The sequence below is a fragment of the Mugil cephalus genome, chromosome 13 (assembly GCF_022458985.1).
Source record: "Mugil cephalus isolate CIBA_MC_2020 chromosome 13, CIBA_Mcephalus_1.1, whole genome shotgun sequence".
In the NCBI taxonomy this organism is placed as follows: Eukaryota; Metazoa; Chordata; class Actinopteri; order Mugiliformes; family Mugilidae; genus Mugil; species Mugil cephalus.
In genome coordinates this window covers 8,612,467-8,633,959 of record NC_061782.1, presented here as the reverse complement: position 1 = coordinate 8,633,959, position 21,493 = coordinate 8,612,467, and the positions used below count along the sequence as shown (strand labels likewise).

General features: G+C 42.8%; 2 protein-coding genes across 13 annotated transcripts in view; both read right to left on the bottom strand.

Annotated features, from left to right (window-relative positions):
- Positions 1-1,376: 1,376 nt before the first annotated feature.
- Positions 1,377-18,202, bottom strand: LOC125018971 (guanine nucleotide-binding protein G(I)/G(S)/G(O) subunit gamma-4). The gene is made up of 3 exons (XM_047603449.1): positions 17,675-18,202; positions 16,219-16,324; positions 1,377-2,952 (listed from the first exon to the last, which is right to left on the bottom strand). Exons 2-3 carry the CDS (start codon positions 16,315-16,317, stop codon positions 2,824-2,826), a joined length of 228 nt encoding a protein of 75 aa, XP_047459405.1. The 5' UTR covers positions 16,318-16,324; positions 17,675-18,202; the 3' UTR covers positions 1,377-2,823.
- Positions 18,203-18,413: 211 nt separating this feature from the next.
- Positions 18,414-21,493, bottom strand: part of lyst (lysosomal trafficking regulator) — a 56,082-nt gene continuing 53,002 nt past the window's right edge. For all 12 annotated transcript variants that reach the window (XM_047603437.1, XM_047603439.1, XM_047603446.1 and 9 more), the window contains 5 exons: positions 21,303-21,442; positions 21,116-21,213; positions 20,844-21,000; positions 20,678-20,749; positions 18,414-20,579 (listed from right to left, as the gene is read on the bottom strand). In XM_047603437.1, the coding sequence (XP_047459393.1) occupies positions 20,441-20,579; positions 20,678-20,749; positions 20,844-21,000; positions 21,116-21,213; positions 21,303-21,442 (606 nt within the window). In that variant the 3' untranslated portion in view covers positions 18,414-20,440. The remainder of the gene's footprint in view (positions 20,580-20,677; positions 20,750-20,843; positions 21,001-21,115; positions 21,214-21,302; positions 21,443-21,493) is intronic.

Below are 21,493 nucleotides of genomic sequence, written 5' to 3'. Positions count from 1 at the left end.
CCCTAACTATGCACTTTAAACAGCACAGAGAAAATCCTCAAAAACAAAACTGTGCTAATTTTAGGAGATGTCCACAGATTATTCACTGCAAGAAAATCTGCTTCTCACTTAGCCTTTAATTTAAAATAAATGGTCCCCAGGCTTTAAAAATAAATCCTCCCCATAGCATTGCTTATTCCTAATTACTTCGCGCTCCTTTGGGACTGGTTTGCAGAAATCAATAAGAGATATTGGCTTTATCAGCATCTATCATCCAAACCCTCCGTGCCATTTTCTACATGCTTCTACCATGGCATCAACCCACACAGTTTCCTTACTTGTTTGTGAGTTTTTTTCCTTTTTTTTGGTCTGAAAAGCAATTTTGACTCTGATGTGACGATCGCACCTTTGAGTCCGGTGAAACGGTTTCTGTAGGTGGTTAAAAATAAATATCCAATATAAACCAAATTTGGCAAAGCGGGGTGATCTCAGCTCAGTCTGCTCCCGGGTGACGCGTAATGTAACGGGCGTACACGCGAAAGAGCAACAGATACGAATGCTGATAAAAGTGGCTGATGCCTTGAGTTATTATTGGTGTCGACCCTCATAACTTGCTTTTTATTATTGTTATTATTATTTTTTTTTTCAAATGCCATGACACATGAACTGTGCATCCAGATGGCTTGCGGGTTCAGCTCAGCCACAGGAGGTCTCCACTACGCACCAGAATATCATGTTCCTCCATGAGAACCATTTGCAGTGGCCTTCCATGCTGTCAGTGTGATGCGCAGAGACACGAAGCAGAAATACTGAAGACACAGAGCATTTGGGTTGCCGTTTTCCTTTAATTCATTTGATCCGTCAAAGGGTTTACAAAGCCTGCTGTTTAAATGCTATGGCCCCCCCGACCCCACCCCACCCCCACCCCTCATTCATGAACACAGCTGCACATGTGTCAACATATCTGGACCCCAAATGAGATTATTATGTGCAGAGTAGCACCCAGAAAGTTAGTTAATGAAGAGGCAATATTTCATATCATAATAGTTCTCTCTGTTGTAGATAGAAATAAATCCATGCAATATTCATCTCTAGCTGTTGTATTTCTCGTTTTCAGATTTGGCACCAAACTTAAGATGAGGTCAGTGTCCCGAGGTGAGTCTCTGGGTTTTCAAAGAATTATCCTGAAAAGAAATTGGATAACACAATAGTCTGTTTTTGTGACAGTCCCGTATCAGAGTTGGATTCCTAATGCGATGGCTGTTCAAGTACCGAGAGGAAATTTTCAATCAATTTTGCACAAACAATGATGTGAAAAGCCCGAACCACCAAAGGGATCACATAATGTAAACGACCCATACTGTTGTTTTTAAAAAATACTTAGATAGTATCAATAATTGCATGATTTATAAATGTTTTTTTTTTGTTGTTGTTTTTTTTGTTGTCTAAGTATCATACAAGCTTGGTAGCACTACACGTCATGTAGCTGTCAGTGCTGTGCAACAAATATTCAATAGTACTACTGATAATAACAATATTAATAACAATCATAACAATTCATCGTAAAAATTAGCAAATGCTATTCAACTACCCATGTAAAGGAAATATATCGACAGTGTGCTTTTTCTTCCAAAACAAACAGGGGGGAAAAACAGAAGAAGAAGAAGAAGAAAAAAAAAAGGCTGTGGGACGACAGCGTGAAAGCTCACACTGCTCTCACAGAAATTGGCACTGTAACATACTGTACACTCTAAAAGACTGGCAGCCCCTCGGAAACAAGAGGAGGCTGTCAAAAAGGAGCAGAGAAACATGCAGGCCTCCGGTTTGGCTTTAATGTCAAAAGGCCTTGCCATTCACTCTAGGACAGGCAAAAAAAAAAAGGAACCAGGCTCAGGAAACATGCCCAGAAATCGAATGAGACAGCTAAGGAAATAAGGAGGAAAACATGTCCTGCGACTTGTAAAAATCTTCCCCGCCTGTGGTTGCAGGATTAACCGGTGCAGTCTCTGATTCAGTGTGGATGAAGTATACGAAGAGTGAATCAAACAGAGCGGTAAAGGTAAAGACTGCGTTAGAGCAGATCTGGGGAACAGCTGACAGGTTCATAAATAATTTCTGACTTAAGGGTTGTTTGCACAGTGATAAAACCCTGGAGAACTAATCTGTCTGCTGCAACATTAGCTCTGTACCTTTCAATAAGCAGAGCGATGCACAATCCCTCCCTTCTTATACCAGGATGAAATTATTCACCATTTTGAGATAAGATTTCTGTTCCTAAACTACAAAATTGAGTAAGGTTAATTGATACAGAAGTGCCAAATTTTAGTGTCAGTAGGTGTTGCTACAAACAGTCAAACCTGCACACTGAGAGCAATAAAAAAGAGAAAACTGAAATGATGTTCAAGATAATACAAAGATTTATGCTTTTTCTTTTTTTTTGTTTGTTTCTTTTTTAGAAATCCAGGTAAAGGGAAGGAGAATAAATGTTTAAAAAGGTCACTGGGCAAACGTCTGTCTCCTGAGGCAAGTTAAGATCTAGCACAACAAAAGAAAAAAAGAAAAAAAAAAACATCTCTCATCTCATTAAGCACTGAGCAAGGCTGTTCTCTAATAACAAAGCAATAACAAACCTATTTAACAAGACATAATACGCTCACTGGGTTGCCAGTTTGGTAGCTGACTCCCCCAATACCCTCAGCCACCAGGACAGAGCTGACCAACAACAGAGTGTCCACCTGGCAAAACTTAACTCAATGCCTCTATGGCCAGTAGCTTCAGGTGTGGTGAAGACAGAGAAGCCAGGCAACGCCATGCCTGCACCGGTACGGCTCTAGCGGCAGGTCATCAGAGGATGCTGCAGAAGAACTTCTTCTCCCGGAAGGGGTTCTCGGAGGCGGGGACGGGCACGATGAGGGGGTCCTCGCGTATGTGGGCGTCGCAGTACGCCATCAGGTCCGCAGCTGCTTTGGAGACCTGAGACCAAAGGACAACGTATCAACCTCCTCAGACCCGAGCTTTAGTTTGCTGTGCATATTTAATTTCTTCAAGGTATTTCTCTTAACATCATCTTTCAACAGTGAGTAGTATTTTTTGGAAAAGGAGCAACGTCCTCATATGTGGACGCTGGGATTATTTCATTATTTATATTGTAATAAAGTGAACAATGTGTGACAAAAAATATTATTTTAATACCTGTGCATGGCTAAGCAAAACAAGAATTGCGAACAATGAAGTCCCAACGTCCTCAAACGAGTAATTGCTAATTAGCGAGGTTGTAGCTTGTTGCTATTAATATAATTTGTTAAATTTGTGGGGCATATCATACTAGAAACGTTAATGAACATAAATAAATAAATTTTAACCTTAGAATTTGATGGAGATTTGTTCATCAGCTACTTTTGTCCTATGATCATGTTTTTACATACTAGTGTATTGACCCTTTGCTACCACTAGATGGCAGACTAAAGAGGACAATGGTTTAAATGAAGCAGAATACGCAGAAATAAAACCTAGAATTTAATGTCCGCATATGAGGACGTAGGGTCCTAAGCTTAACAGGCATAGAGACGCCTCATTGACCTGAATATCTCTATCCAAAATTCTCTTTTGTCTAAATTATGTTGTTCTTATTCCTCATACAACTTTATAGTTCTCAGTTTTTTTTTCTCCGTTATTAGTTTGGCGTCTGGGGTTGTTTCCAGTTCTTTAATATAGTTCAAAAGTCATGTGCCCTAAAAGTTCAAGCGCAGCCTGAGGCCCCAGCTGCATTTCTCTCTCCGTGTTGCTATGGCAGGGAGACATAAAATTGGCCTTGAAAATAAAACATTCAAAGACAACACAAAAGGAGTCCGATGATTTTATGTAATGAATCATCCGCTTGCTTTTATTTAGAAAGGAAAAAAAGAAGAAAGTTGCCTTATCAAAGAGAAACAAGAGAGAAATATTCTAACTCTTGCACTAAAACAGCCCATGAGGGTTAAATAAGGACTGATCTCCACTGGATTATATTTGTTCTGAAATGAAGAATAACTTGAGCGTTAAGTGTATCATGAGAGCAAAGTTTTAAAGTCGGAGTTTAAGTGCAACCTCAACTAATTTCTATTTAAGTATTAAAAGATGAAATAACAAACAGACTACCACCATGCTAGCAGATTTGTGAGCAACGACTTGAGCTACGTGCTAACATTCTAGCGTAGGTAGCTAACACCTATCCTGGCTAAAAATTAGAGCTTTGACATTTTTAATCACTCAGGCAGCCCAGGCTACACAAAAGACAACTACTGAGACCGTCTTCCAGTCTGTTTTGATACCGAAGGACACGTTTCAGACACGTTTCATTCATAAAATAGCGACAACCAGAATGAGCTGGAGTCAGGATGTTAGCATGAAAGAAAAACTAATGTTTTATTGTATATATACTGAGTAGGAACACTCTAAAGGAGAAGGCATGCTCTGGAGGCATAAAACAACCTACTGACCTCGATGGTCTCTCTTCCAAAGACGCATCAAGTAAACTGCACGGTAGGTTAGTCATATCGGTTCTCACAATGCAAAAGAATCACTGTGGGTACTGATTTCAAGCGGACCACCTTCTCTCTCACTGGTCATAGCTCAGATAATTTGTTCTAGACCAGTGTGCTGTGTTCCCACAAGCCCAAACAAACCAAAGCTCCTGGCTTCAGAACAACAAGGGTTTAAGGGTTTAAGGCACATAATTGATTTACAATGAGAGCAGCTGAAAACGAGGTGAATAATATAAAGTTACTAGGGAAGAGATGGTGTCTTGTGTTTGAATTTGGATCGATCTGCGTGAGGCTTCTGTCCGTCCACAGCTGTGTGTGTTCTCAGGCCAAATGTTTTTGGAGTTAAATTTGCACCAGATGAGACCTGAGCGAATGTTACATGGCTCCTTTTTTCTTTTTCTTTGAAAAACTACGTATTGTCTGTGTTCCCCCGCTGATCTGAGTCTGCAGCGACTGCAGCGACTGTTACCTCCGCCACAGGAAACAGGAGGAGACAGCTCACTGAGGTGACCTGACAGGTGTTGGGGGGATGAGGGAGGGGGTGGGGGGGGGGGGGGGGGGGGGGGGCACTGACCGAGGGTGGGGACTCACGACGCTCTCATCCCATGGAGGCGAAAAAGTGGCATAGTGTATTTTTCAAAGTCAAGCAGTGGCTATAAATTTTAGTGCGCAGTCAGACGGTGCATGAATGCGGCTTTCCGCTCGGGAGATGAGTGGGAGGTTAAGGGAGGGGAGGCGGCAAACGGGAGAGCGGAGGAGCAGCTGCATCAGGGGGACGGCGAGGACTCGGGGATCTACACGGAGGACAGAGCCATCTGATCTCCTGACTGCCACTTCACCTCGCCCACCGCGGATCTCACGAGACAATGCGACACACAAATGCTGCAATCAGTTACCGTCCTAAAGGTTTATTTATTTCATTATTACTATTGTTTCTCACAGCGTTAAATGAAAATAGCTGTGAAGGACTGTGGATCAATATGAGTGATTTCTGTAATTTAAAGGAACAATAAGGTTGGTGTTATTCAATATTTTTCTTAATGTTTTTATGCATAGGTCTTCAACAGGGGGTCCGTGACCCCTAAGGGGTCTGTGGAGGTACTGCAGGGAGGTCGCAAAATCTTTGGTTGATTAGACATTTTCTATATATTTGCAAATTTACATTTCTTTACTTACATGTTAACATGAATCCAACATAAATATAGTCCCCAATGGAAATCCCAGACGCACGCTACAGTATTAGCAGAAGAGAAGCTAACAGTGCATGATATATATAGGTATGTTCATGTACTGTTGCACATGTTTGAAATAAAAAAATGAAAACTTAAATAGCTTAATACTGAATGCAAAATGATAATAATAATAATGTAGATTTATCAATAGCACTAGGCTGAGTTTAATTAGAACATGATATAATAGGTAGTGGGAGTTTGGGGTCCTTGGCCTGAAAAACGTTGAAGACCCCTGTCTTAATGTGTTCTTCCATTCCTGTAACAGCACTCAACCTCAAGTCCATTGAGTCCTACTAAATATATACTTTAAAAAAGGGCTCATAAATTTTCCTAAAACAGCTGGGCACAAATGACACTCAATCAGGAACACACAGTGGATTTCTTGACGTAGATTATTACTTAATTTAGTGGCTTGTTACACTCATCGCCAGCTTTGCCACGTTACTGACGTTCACATTAAATATCCTTTTATGCAAAGTATGCAACAATTTGACAATAAACTCACTAGCTGGGTTTACATGGAGCCAAATATCGGTTTAGAAGCCAAAACCAAATAAAAATGCTCCATATAAACACCTCATTTGGAATAAACAAACCCAAAGCACACAGAACCGGTCTGTGGCGGAGAGCTTGTTTTTAATAACATCTCAGACAGAAATACTGTTTTAAAAGGTCCATCAAAAGCTAATTGAAGCCAGGAAAGACCGAAGCGTGGAAGACCGGCTACTATAAGGCTAAACAACACAATAGCAAAAGTGGATACGACCCCACAAACTTTCCGTTTTACGAGCTGATGATGGGAGGACGTCACTGACAGCAGAGTGGATGTGGGTTTGGAGGAGGAGTCGTACTATGCTGATTAGAGGAGAGACCATCATCTTTGATTAATTATGTGGTGCTTTCATCGATCTGTGCATGTCACATGTCTGTAAAAGGGCTGCTCTGATTAAAAGTAGTGCTAAATGTAAACACCAGATCAGAATAGGTCACCTCACATGTAAACAGTTGACGTGAAACCTTCAATGGGAATGAGAAAAAAGTCTCCATGTGAACCCCGGATACTGAGCACAGGGCACAAATATCCAAACCACTGAGTTACCTAATGGAACAAGACTAAAAGTCTGCAGCCGAGTGTGCAATTTTATGAGCTAAATGCTAATGCTAAATGTCATCGGTTCAGCAGATATTTGGTCACGTAAAAAGGAATCAGACTTTAAATGTGGAATGATGAGAAATCAGGGACCCTGAAGGTAACGCACGTCTTTGTCATATATTTGAATGATGGCAGTTACTGAGACATTTCACTCAAAACCACATAGAAAAAGTCAGACTGTCACCAAAATCAAGCGTGATTCATTCTCTGAGGGTTATTACTTTCACCCCGGACTTTTGAGCGTGGATCAGAAAGGTGGGCCGTCGGACTGACTAACATGCCGACGCCGGCATCCGCAGAGTCGCACTGCTAGCCTGAACAAAAACAAACTCCCAGAGCTCATGTTTTTCAGAAATCTCTCGGATATTCACTCCGCTTTTGAATTTCTTTTAAGCGGTTCTGTCCGGACGCGATATGAATTAACTAGAAATACGTATCAGTGTCTTTCTCTGGCACTTTAATTTCCATCCTGTGCCTCGAAGTTTAGTTAACATCCAGCAGTGCAACACATTAAGCTCCCAAACTAAAAGATGGCAAATTGACAAAGGAGTGTTGTCACGGTCGGCTACCTCCCTGCATGATTCTGTCAGCTTTCTGCTCTAACTACTGCGCTGTCTCCACCTTCTTCCACCTAATGCGTCTCCATAATTTACATCCGCTACGCTACACATGCGTTGTGTATCTGTTTTGTAATTCCTCCATCACTGGGAGAGGGAAATTGCAGAAAACAGAAGCGTTCTTGCTGAAACTGACAACGCCTGATAACGGACGTACGTGCTCCCGCGTTGTAACAAAAAGGATGTATTTCCTCAGAGGAAAAAGAATGTGAAACATCAAATTGCCAGTGGCAGTACGTTTCCAGGCTCATCACTAAACCTAATATTTGGAATAATGTGTTCATTAAAGCCACGCGTTTCACATTAGTCGCACTAACAAAATTCTTTCCAACCTAATTCAGGCTCTAATCGCTGCGTCCAAATCTGCACAAAGTGGGAACATTATCAAGGCCCTCTCTTGCAACACAAGTAAACAGCATAATTATTTTCATAATCAAAGTAAATGCAGTAATTATATTATCACGTTAACTGCAGCTAGGGTTTCTGCAGAGACCACGGGCCCAACAGGACAGAAAGTGGTACTGCACAGCGTGTGTCATTAGGCCCAGACTGATTGTAATTACACTGCAGCCCCATGATGGAAGGAGAGTCCTTCTAATTAGCACAGATCACATTCCTTTTGGCTGATTGAGCAATTAATGAGAAAGTGGTGATCCCTCTATCAGCAGCACAGAGACTGTTCTTGTCACTGATGCGCGCTCTCCCTCGTCAGATCCTTTAATTAAATTTAAGAGATCTGCAGACGTGGCCAACTGTTGGTTTCCTATGTACTTTTCTCCGTTTTCATTTCCAGCCACATGAAGAATTACTTGGATCTGATGTGCCAAGTGGTTATTAAACTCAAACTGCTGTCTGCCTATCAGTCGAGATGAAACTAAAGCCGATGTTTTTGAAGGGGCGGACTTGAAAAAAATTAAATATTTGCTCAATATCTCATTCATGGTGCCGTCTTAATCCACGTGGTGCCGTGGACTATGGCGGTTTGAGAATATAAGGTCACAGGTTTTCATCCCTCTTTGTCCACGGCTGTGTTTTACACCTAGGTCGTCGTTTAATCCTCAGTTTGCGCTGGTTTGCAGCAATAAAATGAATCGAGCAGAGCCCACAGACAAAGGAGTATAGACCAACCAATCGTTTTTCGCTAAGACAGGAAGTGAAGGGGGGAGGGAGGAGATAAATTGGACACACCTGAGGGAAAAAAAAGCTCTCCATCAACCAAAGCAGCATGGAGGAGAACCGAAAGAGAACTAAAAAGATACTCCAAAAAGTAGTATTTCGGAAACTAAATTTTTAAAAACTAAATTAATCAATTACTGATTTCAAAGAAAATAAAGAAGAACTGTAGACCCCTTCATGTGTTTTGAGGGGCGGGGCTTAGCTGGAGGCAAAAGATCTGAAACATTATAGCCTGTAAACACAGGTTAGCGTATTTCAACAGATAGTTTTTCCTGGAATGGACGAGGAAAACGCATATTTTAGATAATATACTAATACACTCACTCCCCGAGACCGTGAGTGTTATTTTAAAAAGTTGACTCTGAATGATGGGACTACAATCACTGACCCCTACACTCTCACTCACTGGATGGATGTTTGACCAGAGGAGGACACAGAGGGGACGAAGTCTGATCTGTCTTTATCAAGTGAATCCTCTCCAACAAAGATATTACAATTAGTAAGTGGAAACACTGTGGAGGGTAACGTAGTAAATGAAACTTCTGCTCAGACACCCCTGAAACACACAACTAATCTTGCATTAGCTAGCCCAGCGGTTAGCATTAGCATTAACATGTAACAAGAATCCCCTAAATAATGATTAACTTATTTCAATCACGATTTATTCTTAACTTATAATGTTATCCAGGCTGAAACTGATGATGTGTTACATATTACATATTATTCTGTTAATGATTGTCTCACTCCAGTATTTTCTTTTAATCAAAGAAAGTCATCTAAGACTTTTTCGGTTTTTGCTTTTCCCAGTTGACAGTGAGTGTTCGCCTCCAGCTTCCCTCTGTTTTGCCTCCAGCTAATGTTGTGACGTCACAGTGACGTAGGCCATGAAGGGATCTATGACCAAAATCAGATGGAGCTATGTTGGGAGAGAGTTACTAGTGAAATCCCAGGAGTCTTTCCTGTGCGTTGGATGAAGATCTTATGGACTGACTTGGTTTCTCACCGTCGACTTGCAGTTTTCTTGCAAACTCTCCAGGCTTCTCACACTCTCGCTGTGCACCACTCTCATTGACTACACGAACACCCACAAACAGTCTGCTCTGAACTGGCCCGCCTCAAATTGAAAAGGACATTCAAACAAATCCAACTGACACATTCACGCAATATTTTACGATTTTGTTTTGAAAGTTGAACAGTTGTCTTTTTAGTTTAACTGGTTAAATGTAGAACTCATTATACTGATGAAGTGGTTTCAACTCCCATTTATTCATGCGCGGTTAAATGCATGGAAAGAATTTTTCCATAAGAGATTGATAAAGGAAATAAACTAAATACGTAAAAATAACCAGAATTGGTTATTGGAATTGGAACTTATTTGTGGTATTGTTCTCAAAGCTAATAATGAGAAATTTGATTGTTGTAACCCACTGTGATGAGTTCAACGTTTGGGGCAAAAAAGAAAGTGGATTCACCCCAGTGACAACAAAGATGTCAAGTTGTTACCCACCCAACAAAAAGTAGTTTAAAAGACATTGAAAAGACGTCACTCATGTGCATCTAAACAAAGTCTAAATTTGGTTGAAAAGTGAAAGGTGAAAAGCCGTCATTTTCATGTCGTTGAAAAGACGTCTTCAAAAAGACACAACCCAATTTTCAACGACTATTTCTGGACTAAATCAAGACTATGACGGGCCGACCAGATTTAGCACAAAAACCAACGTTGAATTGACGTCTGTTGTTTGGTGGGTAGACTTATTATAATTTTCCAATATCTATATGTATCTATATGTTATAGACAGCAACCAAATCTGCCTCATTTTCAAAGTTTTAAATGCTCTTGTCCCCCCACCACCACTGAATGGGTTCATCCAGAGAAAAACACTGAAGGACGAAGAGCGAGAGCTCTAACTGGAGGTGACTGTAATGTACCGAGGTGTAGGACTAAATTCTCCTAAATGGTCTTATCGGTAAGAGAACACATTCCTGGAACAAGTTACCACCACATATCTGAAACTGGACTACTGACTTTTTAAAAAAAATCTAAAACGTTGGTTAAAAATAAATCTGACATGTTCTCACATAGTCTGAATAGTTTTCTTAATGTGATGGATAGTCTCAAGATTCTTGGACCATTAATGTTTATTTATTTTTTTTATAATTGTGGGCCAGATGTTTTGTCAAAATATTGTCTCTCTCAATATTGTCTGTCTGAGTCTTTTTTGGTTCGTTCTGACATTGTCTATCTGTGTCTGGTTTCGTAATTGTACGATTGCTGTTTTAAAGTCTTCCGTGTCCGTGTTAGCATTCGTGCTAAGTCCGGCGCATTTACACTGACGACTAACGACCCAATTCAATAAACTAATAATGATAATAATAATAATAATAATAAAGTACAGTTCCTTCACAACCTGCGCTTCACGCTGGAGTCGTCCTCCTTGCTGTTCAACATGTTTATTCGTCAAACAGCTCATTTGTGTTGCTCTCATTCTGGCATCATTGTGTGAATCCAGTCGATAACTGGCTGTAGGCCTGATCTCTGTGTACAAAAAGAAACATAAAACCCCAACAAAAACTAGACGAGGAGACCGCCCACCCACAAGAGAAGGCAGAGGGTGAATGTCTGTTTAGCTCTGGGATCTAAAGCTCTTAAGGTTTTTTGACTTTGCAGGATTAATGCTTTACTAGCCTTATAGTTGTACCTCATCAATTAGTCGAGTCAGTTTTTACTTAGCAGTAATAATGACGATGGCTTCTTCATGATCACATCTAGCATGAAGAGACTCAACAGCATGTGACACGAAGGTGAAGATATGAGCTGAGTTTCAGTGTTTATAATTTGAGAAGAATCACAAACAGCACATTCACTACTTTACAGAGAAAAACTTCAGCGGTAGAAAACTGCCTCTGCTTAAGCTTGTTAAGCATTGCTGGAGATGCAGGAGATGGACGATATGAGAGACATTTCTTATTATTTTCAGATGTCATCCATCACATCACGCCATTTACCCAGCATGCACCCACTCTCAGTATGCTGATCTCTACCCACACTGTGCATATTAACATGGCTAGGATTTCGTCTCTTCCACATTAACCACGCCCACTTCTAATTTCTGACCCAACCACAGAATAGTTACCGGACATCACAACAGAAAAAGAAGTTCTGTCCGGTTGATGTGTTGAGAACAAGCTGCAAAAACTCCCAAAAAACTAATTTCTCAAAAGACCTCCAACATGGCTGCCACAGGCTGCAATTATGTTCTAATAGCCTAAAAGTACTTGAAAGGGGTTGAATCTAAAATTTTTTTTAAAAAAAGGGACATGACATTAGTAGAAACATACGCCGATCAGACATAACATTATGACCACCTTCCTAATATTATGTAGGTCTCCAAAACAGTTGTGACTCATCAGAGAATGGACATGGGTCTTCTGATAGTGTCCTGTGGTGTCTCGTAACATGATGTTAGTGGGGGTCCTATGGCTTCAGGGGAGGGGCATTTGTGGATCGTCCAACAGATACTTCATCAGTTTGTGATCTAGTGAATTTGGACATGCAGAAAGAAAATCAAATAACTGTTCTCCTACTCCACACTAGGTGGCGATACGTGTATTTTCAGCGTGATAATACCACGTTAATACGGCCCGATTTCCGGCTGGTCTATTACGTGATATAATAAACAAGAGTCGTTCATGCGGCAGACCGGCATTTCAAACAACAACCAGACGGATAATATTACATTTTTTAATCATGTACTTAATGTTCGCGCTACTTCTGATGCAGGTAAGATCCGCACTATCCCTCAGACGGCTCCGTTTCTTTTCTTCTTCTTCTTCTTCTTCTTCTTCTTCTGCGATCGGCTTTCTTGGACGTGTTTGTTCCGGGGTCACACTCCAGCGAAGCGATAGTGGAGCATGCGCACACGCATTATCCGATCGAAAACTCCGATTCAATCGCATTATCTGGGTGTCTCAATCGGATAATGAGAACGTGTTTACATGCACTTAAGTTCTCCTGTTATTATCCGATTAAGGCAATAATTTATTTTATTAATTTTTTTTTCAGGTGCATGTAAACGCACTGAAGGAGTGTCATTACTATGGGGTGGGATTGCCTGGTCTGGTCTAGATGGGGGTTACATGTCTAAGTAACATCCACGCGAATGCAAGGTTTGCCAAAAGTTTGGATGGGCAGTGTTACTTACACCTCCTGTCAGTGGTCATAATGTTATGCCTGATCGGTGTAGAAAATAATATTAACATGATATGCTGAGTCTTCAAGTTTCTGATACGGTTTGGACTTGGCTTGCATTGAAAAATACGGCATAAATCTGGCCAGAATCCTTTTTAAAGTTCAATAACCCTGATTACATTTTGATATAATCACTTAATTTATTTATCTTTTTAAAAAAGAGGAGGTTTTCTCCTGAGGCGTATTTGTTGTGCGGACCGGGGATGAAGGCGCATGGCTGTCTTCCAGCCCCGGCTATAACGCTGAGTGAACTGCCTCGGGGCTGCGGGGCAATCACTCCCTGAGCACACGAGGAGCGTACGGAACGAGTTGATGACGCTGGCCTTTAAGATGCACAAGCCTGCCCGTGAAAAATGCTGAGAAGAGATGCACACGCAGGAAACACATGAATAGAAAACAGCCTCTTATCGGGGTGATCACAAAACGAAGATCAGTTCAATCTAATGACTGGAAACAATCTAAAAATCTCTATTTACACTGAGAGTATCATTACGTTTTACGGCACGGTGAGTGATCTCAACCATAAAGAGTGTATAGGGATGAAAAGTAAATATTTAACCAGACTGATGAGGGCTTTGAAGGGACTTTATGATGTCCTGTTTCATAGAAACAGTGTCTCAGAGCTGTAGAAGGTTCCGGGATGTGAACATTATTTAAACATCCAGGTTATCTACGCCGCGTCTAACATTGGATTAGAGCATCAGTCCTGCACCCAAACTAAAAACTAGCAGAAAGCTAATATAAGAAGTGGTCAGTAATCGATGGGGCCTCCATTCCTGTTGGTTTGAACTGACCCTAACCCTAACCCCCATATTTTGTGCTAATATAAGCCGAGAAATATATATTATTTTGTTGTCATGTTGCATTTGTGCTGTTGAAATCAAAGACCGGAAAAAAAAAAATAAATAAATAAAAAATCAAAGTGTGGAAGATCATGGGTGTTTGTAAAAGCCTCTTGTGTCTCCACAGGGAGCTGCGCCAAATCTGATAAATGCTCCCGAGTGATGTAGCTCGAGTCAGCGTCACTTTGGGTCAGTACAAGTCTGAGAGATGAGAGAGAGCTCTGCACCGCATCTCTGCCTGAGAATAAAACGCCACGTTAGCCACTATTAGCTGGACATATACATGCAAAGTCTTGCGCACCGATAGATTGACTTTGCTGAAGGAAAGGGACCACCAGTCAATACCGATACACTGTTGTAGCATGGCAGCCGTCAGTATGTTTATTGGGTTAATTTAAGAGTCTTAGTGAAACAAAAGGCAGATCAGCTGGTCAGATGTTAATATTGTCCTTTCCCGTTTGCCTCGTTTGAACTTTCTCATTCATAATCTTTTCCTTAACCTTTGTATTGTCCTCCCTGTCAAATTTGATATAAATGTGGTCTACTTGTTCTGCAAAGGTTAAAAAAAGTCAAAACTAAAATGTGTACCACAGAATTACTTGAAAAGAATAAATAAAAAAGAAGCAGACTGGGTCATTTTTGACTAGAGAGGACAAAAGTTGCATGATTGATGGGAAGACAATAGATAAAAGAGTAGTTATTGAATATGTTGGAGTTTAGCTGTGCAGAGGTTTCCTTGTGTTTTTATAATATGTATGAGTAAAAACACTGTCCGTTATCACTTTACATTTTCTACATTACATCCTATATTGCCTGGCCATTAGACTTGGTGTCTTCTAGATGCCAACACTTGTCTAGAAGCAGCTTTTATTTAGATTATCCAGGAAAACCTGGTGCATTATCCTGCTGGAAGTAGCCATCAGAAAATGGGTTCACTGTGGTCATAAAGGGATGGACAAGCTCAGCAACAATACAGTGGCATTAAACCATGCTCAGTTTGTACTAAGGGAAGTAAATATCCCCCACACCATTACACCACCACCACCACCAGCCTGAACCTTTGATACAAGGCAGGATGGATCCATGCTTTCATGTTGTTTACGCCAAATTCTGACCCTGTCATCTGAATGTCGCAGCTGAAATCGAGACTCATCAGACCAGACAACGTTTTTCCAATCTTCTATTGTCCAGTTTTAGTGAGCCTGTGTGAACTGTAGTCTCAGTTTCCTGTTGTTAGCTGACAGGAGTGGCGCCCGGTGTGGTTTTCTGCTGCTGTAGCCCATCTTCTTCAAGGTTCAACGTGTTGTGCGTTCAGAGATGGTATTCTGCATTCTTTGGTTGTACCGATTGGTTATTAAAGTCACTGTTGCCTTTCTAACATCTCTAACCAGTTCTCTGCCCATTCTCCTCTGACCTCTCACATCAACAAGGCATTTTTTTATCCACACAACTGCAGCTCACTGGATATTTTCTCTTTTTCGAAAAGATGGTTCTGCATCAAACTCCCAGTAGATCAGCAGTTTCTGAAATACTCAGATCAACCCATCTGGCACCAACAACCATACCACGTTCAAACGTCGCTTAAATCCATTCTGATGCTCGGTTTGAAGTTGTCTTGATCACCTCTACATGAATAAATGCATTGAGCTGCAGCCATGTGATTGGGTGATATAGCTATTTGTGTTAACAAACAATTGAACCGGTGTACCTAATAAAGTGGCAAGCAGGTTTGATGGTATTTTAGAAGCACTCTTCTATAAAATGGGGCTCTTTCAACGTATGAATGAAAGACTCAACCAAGACGGTGACAATGTGCCATTCAGGAAATGGGTTAATGCATTCACAATGGCCTCAGACGACAAACACTGCACGATGAAGGTGTTACACTGTCTGGATCTCCTGGATCTGAATCAGAGGAGCGATGGACGCTTGTGACAATAGCAAAAAGGATTTAAAAGATACGACGGGTGATGTGTTTTTGTGATTGTCGCACGAATCTGTCCCTTCCTTAAATCCATTTGATCCTACTGAGGCAGTAACATTTTGAAAACACAAACCAGTGTAGTTTCCTAAAGCACCTTTGCATTTAAAGCGTTCATCCAGCACGATACGTGGAACAGGATTAATCAGCGGATTAAAAGGGGACTAATTTGAGCTGCGGATGCATACGGACTTGGCGCACCAGTGATTATTCCACTCAAAGAGGACAGCTCATGTTCATAATAGCGAAGGTGCAAGTCATCCAGTGTGGCCAATCGATACGTTTTTTAATAGCTTTTGGACACTGGCAGCACAAGTGGTTATTTACATTTAAGTGTGTGCAGATATTAAGCCGTGAAAGCCATAAAGGCACATGAAATGAAAAGTTGCATCGTGGTTTTAAAACTGAACCCAAAAGATTTGGTAAAAAGCGAAAAGAAGAACAGCAAAGGGTGAAAGCCCTGTACCTTTATCCTGTCCATGCAGGCCTCCATCTTCAGCTGCTCCACAGCTTTCCTGGCTTGGGAGATGCTGGCCGTGCTGTTGTTGGCGATCCCGTCCTTCATGGTGCTCCTGTGAGACACAGAGCGGGGCACACCGAGTCAGTGAACATCACATTAAATCCAGAAAGTAGCAGTACCCCCACCCCGATATCTTTCGCCACCCCCACCTCCTCCAGCCACTCGGAGCAGCCATTCTCCATCACGACCTTTTTTTTTTTTTTTTATTATTATTTAAGGGACCCATTTTGTCTGGGGGGAATCTGTTCCACTGCAACCACGCTCCATTTTATCTGAGGAAAGAGCAGCAGCTGGGCAGCAGTTTGTCATTTTTTTTTTTTTTTTTCCAGTCGGGGCTCGTTGGTGATTGTTTATCCTTTCTTTTTGTGTGTGTCAAGTAATTCTTTATATGACTGGGCTGAGTTAGAGAAGGGGCGACTAAAAGGAGGAGGAGGAGGAGGGGGAGGAGGAGGAGGGAGATTCAAACGAACGCAGAGACCGGGCTCAAGTGCCCTTCAGAAGACGTTTGCGGGACCTTTCCAAAGAAATCAAACCTGCAACTTCCTCAGGAGCTCTTCACCTTCACGCTCTCAACTTCCTCCTCAGCGAGCAGCAGATCAGCTGCTCTGGAGCTTTTGGATCCTTTCTGCAGATCAATCTATGCACTGATTGGATCTTGCTCTCATTTTAGGCCCCTTTGACCCCCCACCCCTCCTTCCCCTCCCCTCCCCACCCCACACCACCCACCCCCTTCTCCCTCCTCCATGCCCCAGTTTGGCAGCCACAGCAGGAAGAGGTGACACCTGACCACAGATGTGTTTCATAATAATATGTTCATTGAGGTGGGGTGCTGTTGAATCCATCACTGCATCGATTTATTCCCATTGCATCAAGACGAATGAAAACATATGATATAAAGCAGATGGGTTTTAAAGGAGGGTGCACATCATTATTATTATTATTATTATAATCCAGCCTTCGTGTCTCTTCGTGTCAATTTCTAGCTTTTTAATCACACCCTCGCATGAAGCTATCAGGCCTTTTTTTTTTTCTCATTTAGGTTTCCCTTCGATTCGTGCACCCTCGGATGTATCTGTGGCTCTGTTAGCCTCTGTGCCGTTTAATCCAGATGTAACGATGCTAATTGTTGGTGCAGATCTGCCAAACGCGAGGCGACTCTTATTTCTAAGGAGATCAAATTGTGGACGCACACACATACAGTGCGAGCTGCGGCCCTGTTAGGAGCAGAAAACAGCAAACCACACACACACACACACACACCACACACACACACCATGCAAGACAGAGAGAGAAAAAAAAGCAAATGCACGCGGGGATGACATTTAAAGAAATAAATCTCCTGACGTTTCGCTGCATTGCTCGGCTATGAGCACATTAATGTAGGCTACAGCCGCCGACCTACCTGAAATGTGCCAATGGTTTTTCCAATTTGGAGAATTCCGGGTTGACTCCACCCAACGCACACACGCGCACGCACAGCACGCACAAAAACGAGGATCTGTCAAATATCAAATGAATAAGAGGAAATCCCAGCCTCGCTTCGGTCTGGACTGAACCCGGGGAGGTGAATCCTGGCGTTTTAATTTCGCCTCAGCGGTTCGCTCAGTGTGAGTCGTGCGTATTCCGTGTTGGAGGATGAGATCCGAGCGGCGAGGTCTTGGTGAGCACCACGGCTGGACTTGGAGAGATGTTACGCATGCAGCAGGGGGGGAAACCTCTGTGTGACGATCAGATGGAGGCTGCGGGGCAGGGAGCACTCGATCAGCGGACCAGGAGCTGCGGCGGAGGCAGCAACAAGCCGGGATGAGCCTCCACTCTACACACTGGCCCTAAACGCACCAGCGCTGCCTATTAGCAGAGTTAAGAGCTGCTGTATTTTTTTTTTTCTAATTTGCTTCATTGCTGCAGAAGGCACCAGAGCTCTGCAGGCTTCCCCGTTTCATTTTTACATCAGCTTTGACATCACCGGGTCCCCCTCCCCATAGTAACTGATGGGCCTCATCCCTAACGACAGCGCTCTTTACGCAGGGGGTTTAAAGCCAGACAAAACCCCACTTTTTAAATCAGTATTACACATATAACTCCACATGTCCCTGAACGCACCTTCCCCAACACAGAGAAAAGGACGCACACACACAAGATGTAGTAATATTCCTTCAAATATTTATATATATTTATATATTTATAATATAGGTATCACTTGTTTTGTCCATACATACACACACGCACATATATACAAACAAAAAAGAAACTTGAAACATGACCTTTGGGAGTCTCAGTCAATGATGCCAAAAAAAAAGGATCAAAACTAAGACTAAGACCTTAAATTATGCATAGCTTAAGTTTTTAACAGAAATTAATACTTCCTCCTGTCAGAAAGTCCATCATCAGGTTCTCCTCTTTTTTTTTCTTCTTTGCTGCATTTTCCCATAAACATTCGCACAAACTCACATTTGGGTGTTCAAAAGAAGAGGAATAAGGGTTGTGGAAGTGTACGTACGCACAGTAAACAAACGTCAAGGTTCACACAACGAAAAAACAAAACAGGTAGGAAAAAAATTAAGCCAATGACACAAAAAAGGAATGATATAATAAGACGTATTCCCTTTCTCATATACAAATCAAAGTGTGAACTGTAAGACATATATATATATTTTTTCCAATCACAGACTCGCTGGAAAAAAGGCAAAACGACCTGTTTCACAGCTGTGTTAAAACAAAACTCTTCTCATTTGGAACATGACAAAACATTCACCTATTGCGTGTTTATATTTGATATTGCTTTCTGGATTTATTAGTGGAAATGAAATCAAAGCTCAGGTAGGACCACGGGTCATTGGCTCTTCTTGAAGTAAGTGGTGGGGGATGAAAAGTGCTTCTGGCTACCATCAGACAAATAACCACACACACGTATAAGTGCAGCGAGTTAAGGAGGAATGTAAAGAGAAGCTGCAGGAAACAGGTGGTCGACCGTTTCCCCAGACTGATGAGTGTAGTGTAGTGTTTCTGAAATGATTTGTAAACCTCATCAGTGCTGGACGCGTTGCTCTGTAGATGAGAGACGGCGACATTCTCCAAACTAAGAGAAAATTATCTAATGCTGCTCGTCAATCGCTTTCTCAGAATTTCAGCTCTGTAGTGAAAGTGGTTCTAGTGCATTTGAGCCGCCAACAGTTTCAGTCAGAGAAAGCAGAGAAAGAGAAAGAGGAAGGAAAGATGCTTCTAATAAATAAATGAATACCAACGTATCTCAATGCAAAAGGACAGGTTCATCCAAGGCAGGCTTTCACCAAGGAACACAGTGACAGCAAATGTCATATCCACATTCACTCAGTCAAGGTCAGCATCATCCTAGCATGCAAAAGCAGGACACAACAACAGGCAACACAAGGTACAATTCATCCCATCGGCACCCCTGCCCACATCCCCCTCCGAAAGCGAAACAGGGCCGTGACACTAGTGTTCAGACTTGAGTGGAGCAGACAAGCCCAGCGGAGGGGAGTCTCACTCCCACAGAGCGGGGGACGTCTCCTGGTGACAGACGCGACGGAGGAGCTCCTTCCCTCTCCAGCGGCTGCAGCGTCAGCAGGACGCCCTCGCCGAGCTCAGGCGGAGACCTGTCGGGACGGCGCGCCGCCGCCGGAGACCAAAAAAAGCGCCGCTAACGGGGCGAGAGGCGGGGTCCTTCCCACTTCTGGGTCTGGTTTCGGCCAGACGGTAGCAGCTAACGAGGAAACGGCTAAATCGACACCGGGGCAGGGCATCTCAGCAAACACAACGGCGGGAAAACAAAGAATAGAAGGCGTAACACATGAAAACACACTCTCGGAAACACGTTTTGTATAAAGTGTCTGTTGCAGCCATCCATTCCTCCAACATTCCACTTCAGTATGTTTATAAATATAGATTTATATACATATAATACTATTTTCATTCTCGTTTCTTGATGCTGGGAGTGGAGGTGGTAAGAATACCGGCGCGGATGGCTTTATTTAAAAGTCAGGGAGGGTTCAAAGAGGTTGAGGCCATGCTGACATGTCCTCCTCCCTGTCAGAGCAGATAGGAGGAGGAGGAGGGAGGGAGGGGGAGGAAGGGGAGGAGGGGGAGGAAGAGGGAGAGGGAGGTGTTCTTGCTGAGAGCTGGACAGTAGTAAACGTCAGACACACAGTCAGCCTGCAGCATAGCTGCTCAGGAAGGAGTAGAACATGGGCAGCTTCATGCGCTGCTGGTCTCGTCGACACCAGGCCATCACCGTGCCCTCGCTGTTGGCCGTGTAGAGGTGGTGGCCGTCACAAGAGAATGTCAGGCTGAGGCAGACAGGAGAGGAGGTTATCAGACTCGCATGAACGTGGAGTGGTGCACAGGCATAAAGAGAGCAGCGTGTTCATAGTGGCGTTAAAAATACCTGATGATGGGTTTGCTCGACTTTGGGAAGGTGATCTCTCTCACAGGCTTCAAATCCCACGTGCTCCACAACCTGCAAACATTTCAGAGATCCGTTCGGTGTAAATAATTCAGTGTCTCCGGGAGAACAAGCGTAATGAATGTGAAAATATACAGATTCTTCTCACCTGACGACGCCATTCTCCAGACCCCCAGCGATGACGTTGACGGACACGCCCTCCGGCTGGTTGGAGAAGGCCACGGAGCAGATGATCTCTCTGCAGTGGACATGACCAATCAGGTCACCGTTCACCGTCCACAGGCGAAGGTCGCTGCCTCCGCCCTCTAGATACACACACACACACACACAACCAAAAAAAAAAAAAAAAACAGGAACTCATAAATCAAGTCAAGGACCAACAGACAATTAAATCATCTCGTTACAGAACAAGACCCTCACCTGAGTCACAGACGGTCGCGATGTCCCCCGTGGTCTCGCTGGCAGACACAGCCGTCACCGGGCTTTTGTGACCCGTGAGGCTTTGCACGTAACAGAGTCTGGAGACAGAACGGAGACCAGCTCAGAAACCGCATTAAATCTGCACATCGGCGCATGCATTTTTCCCCTATGTTCCCGAGACACTGACCTGTTGAGGTCCCAGAGGATGCAGGTGCCGTCGTCGCTGACACTGATGAGGATGCTGTAGGGTTTGCAAACAAACAGGCTGGTGACTTCCCCTGTGTGCCCATACAGGTGAACCTGAGATTCCACCTCCATCTCTGACGGCTGTGGGGACAGATTTTCAAACCCAGACACATGTCAGACACCATATGCAGA

Excerpts from the sequence above, each read along its gene's own strand:
- LOC125018971 (XM_047603449.1), bottom strand. The coding sequence starts at position 16,317 with ATGAAGGACGGGATCGCCAACAACAGCACGGCCAGCATCTCCCAAGCC. Across the intron at positions 2,953-16,218 it reads CCTGCATGGACAGGATAAAG|GTCTCCAAAGCAGCTGCGGA; the intron begins GTACAGGGCTTT and ends CTTTGGTCTCAG.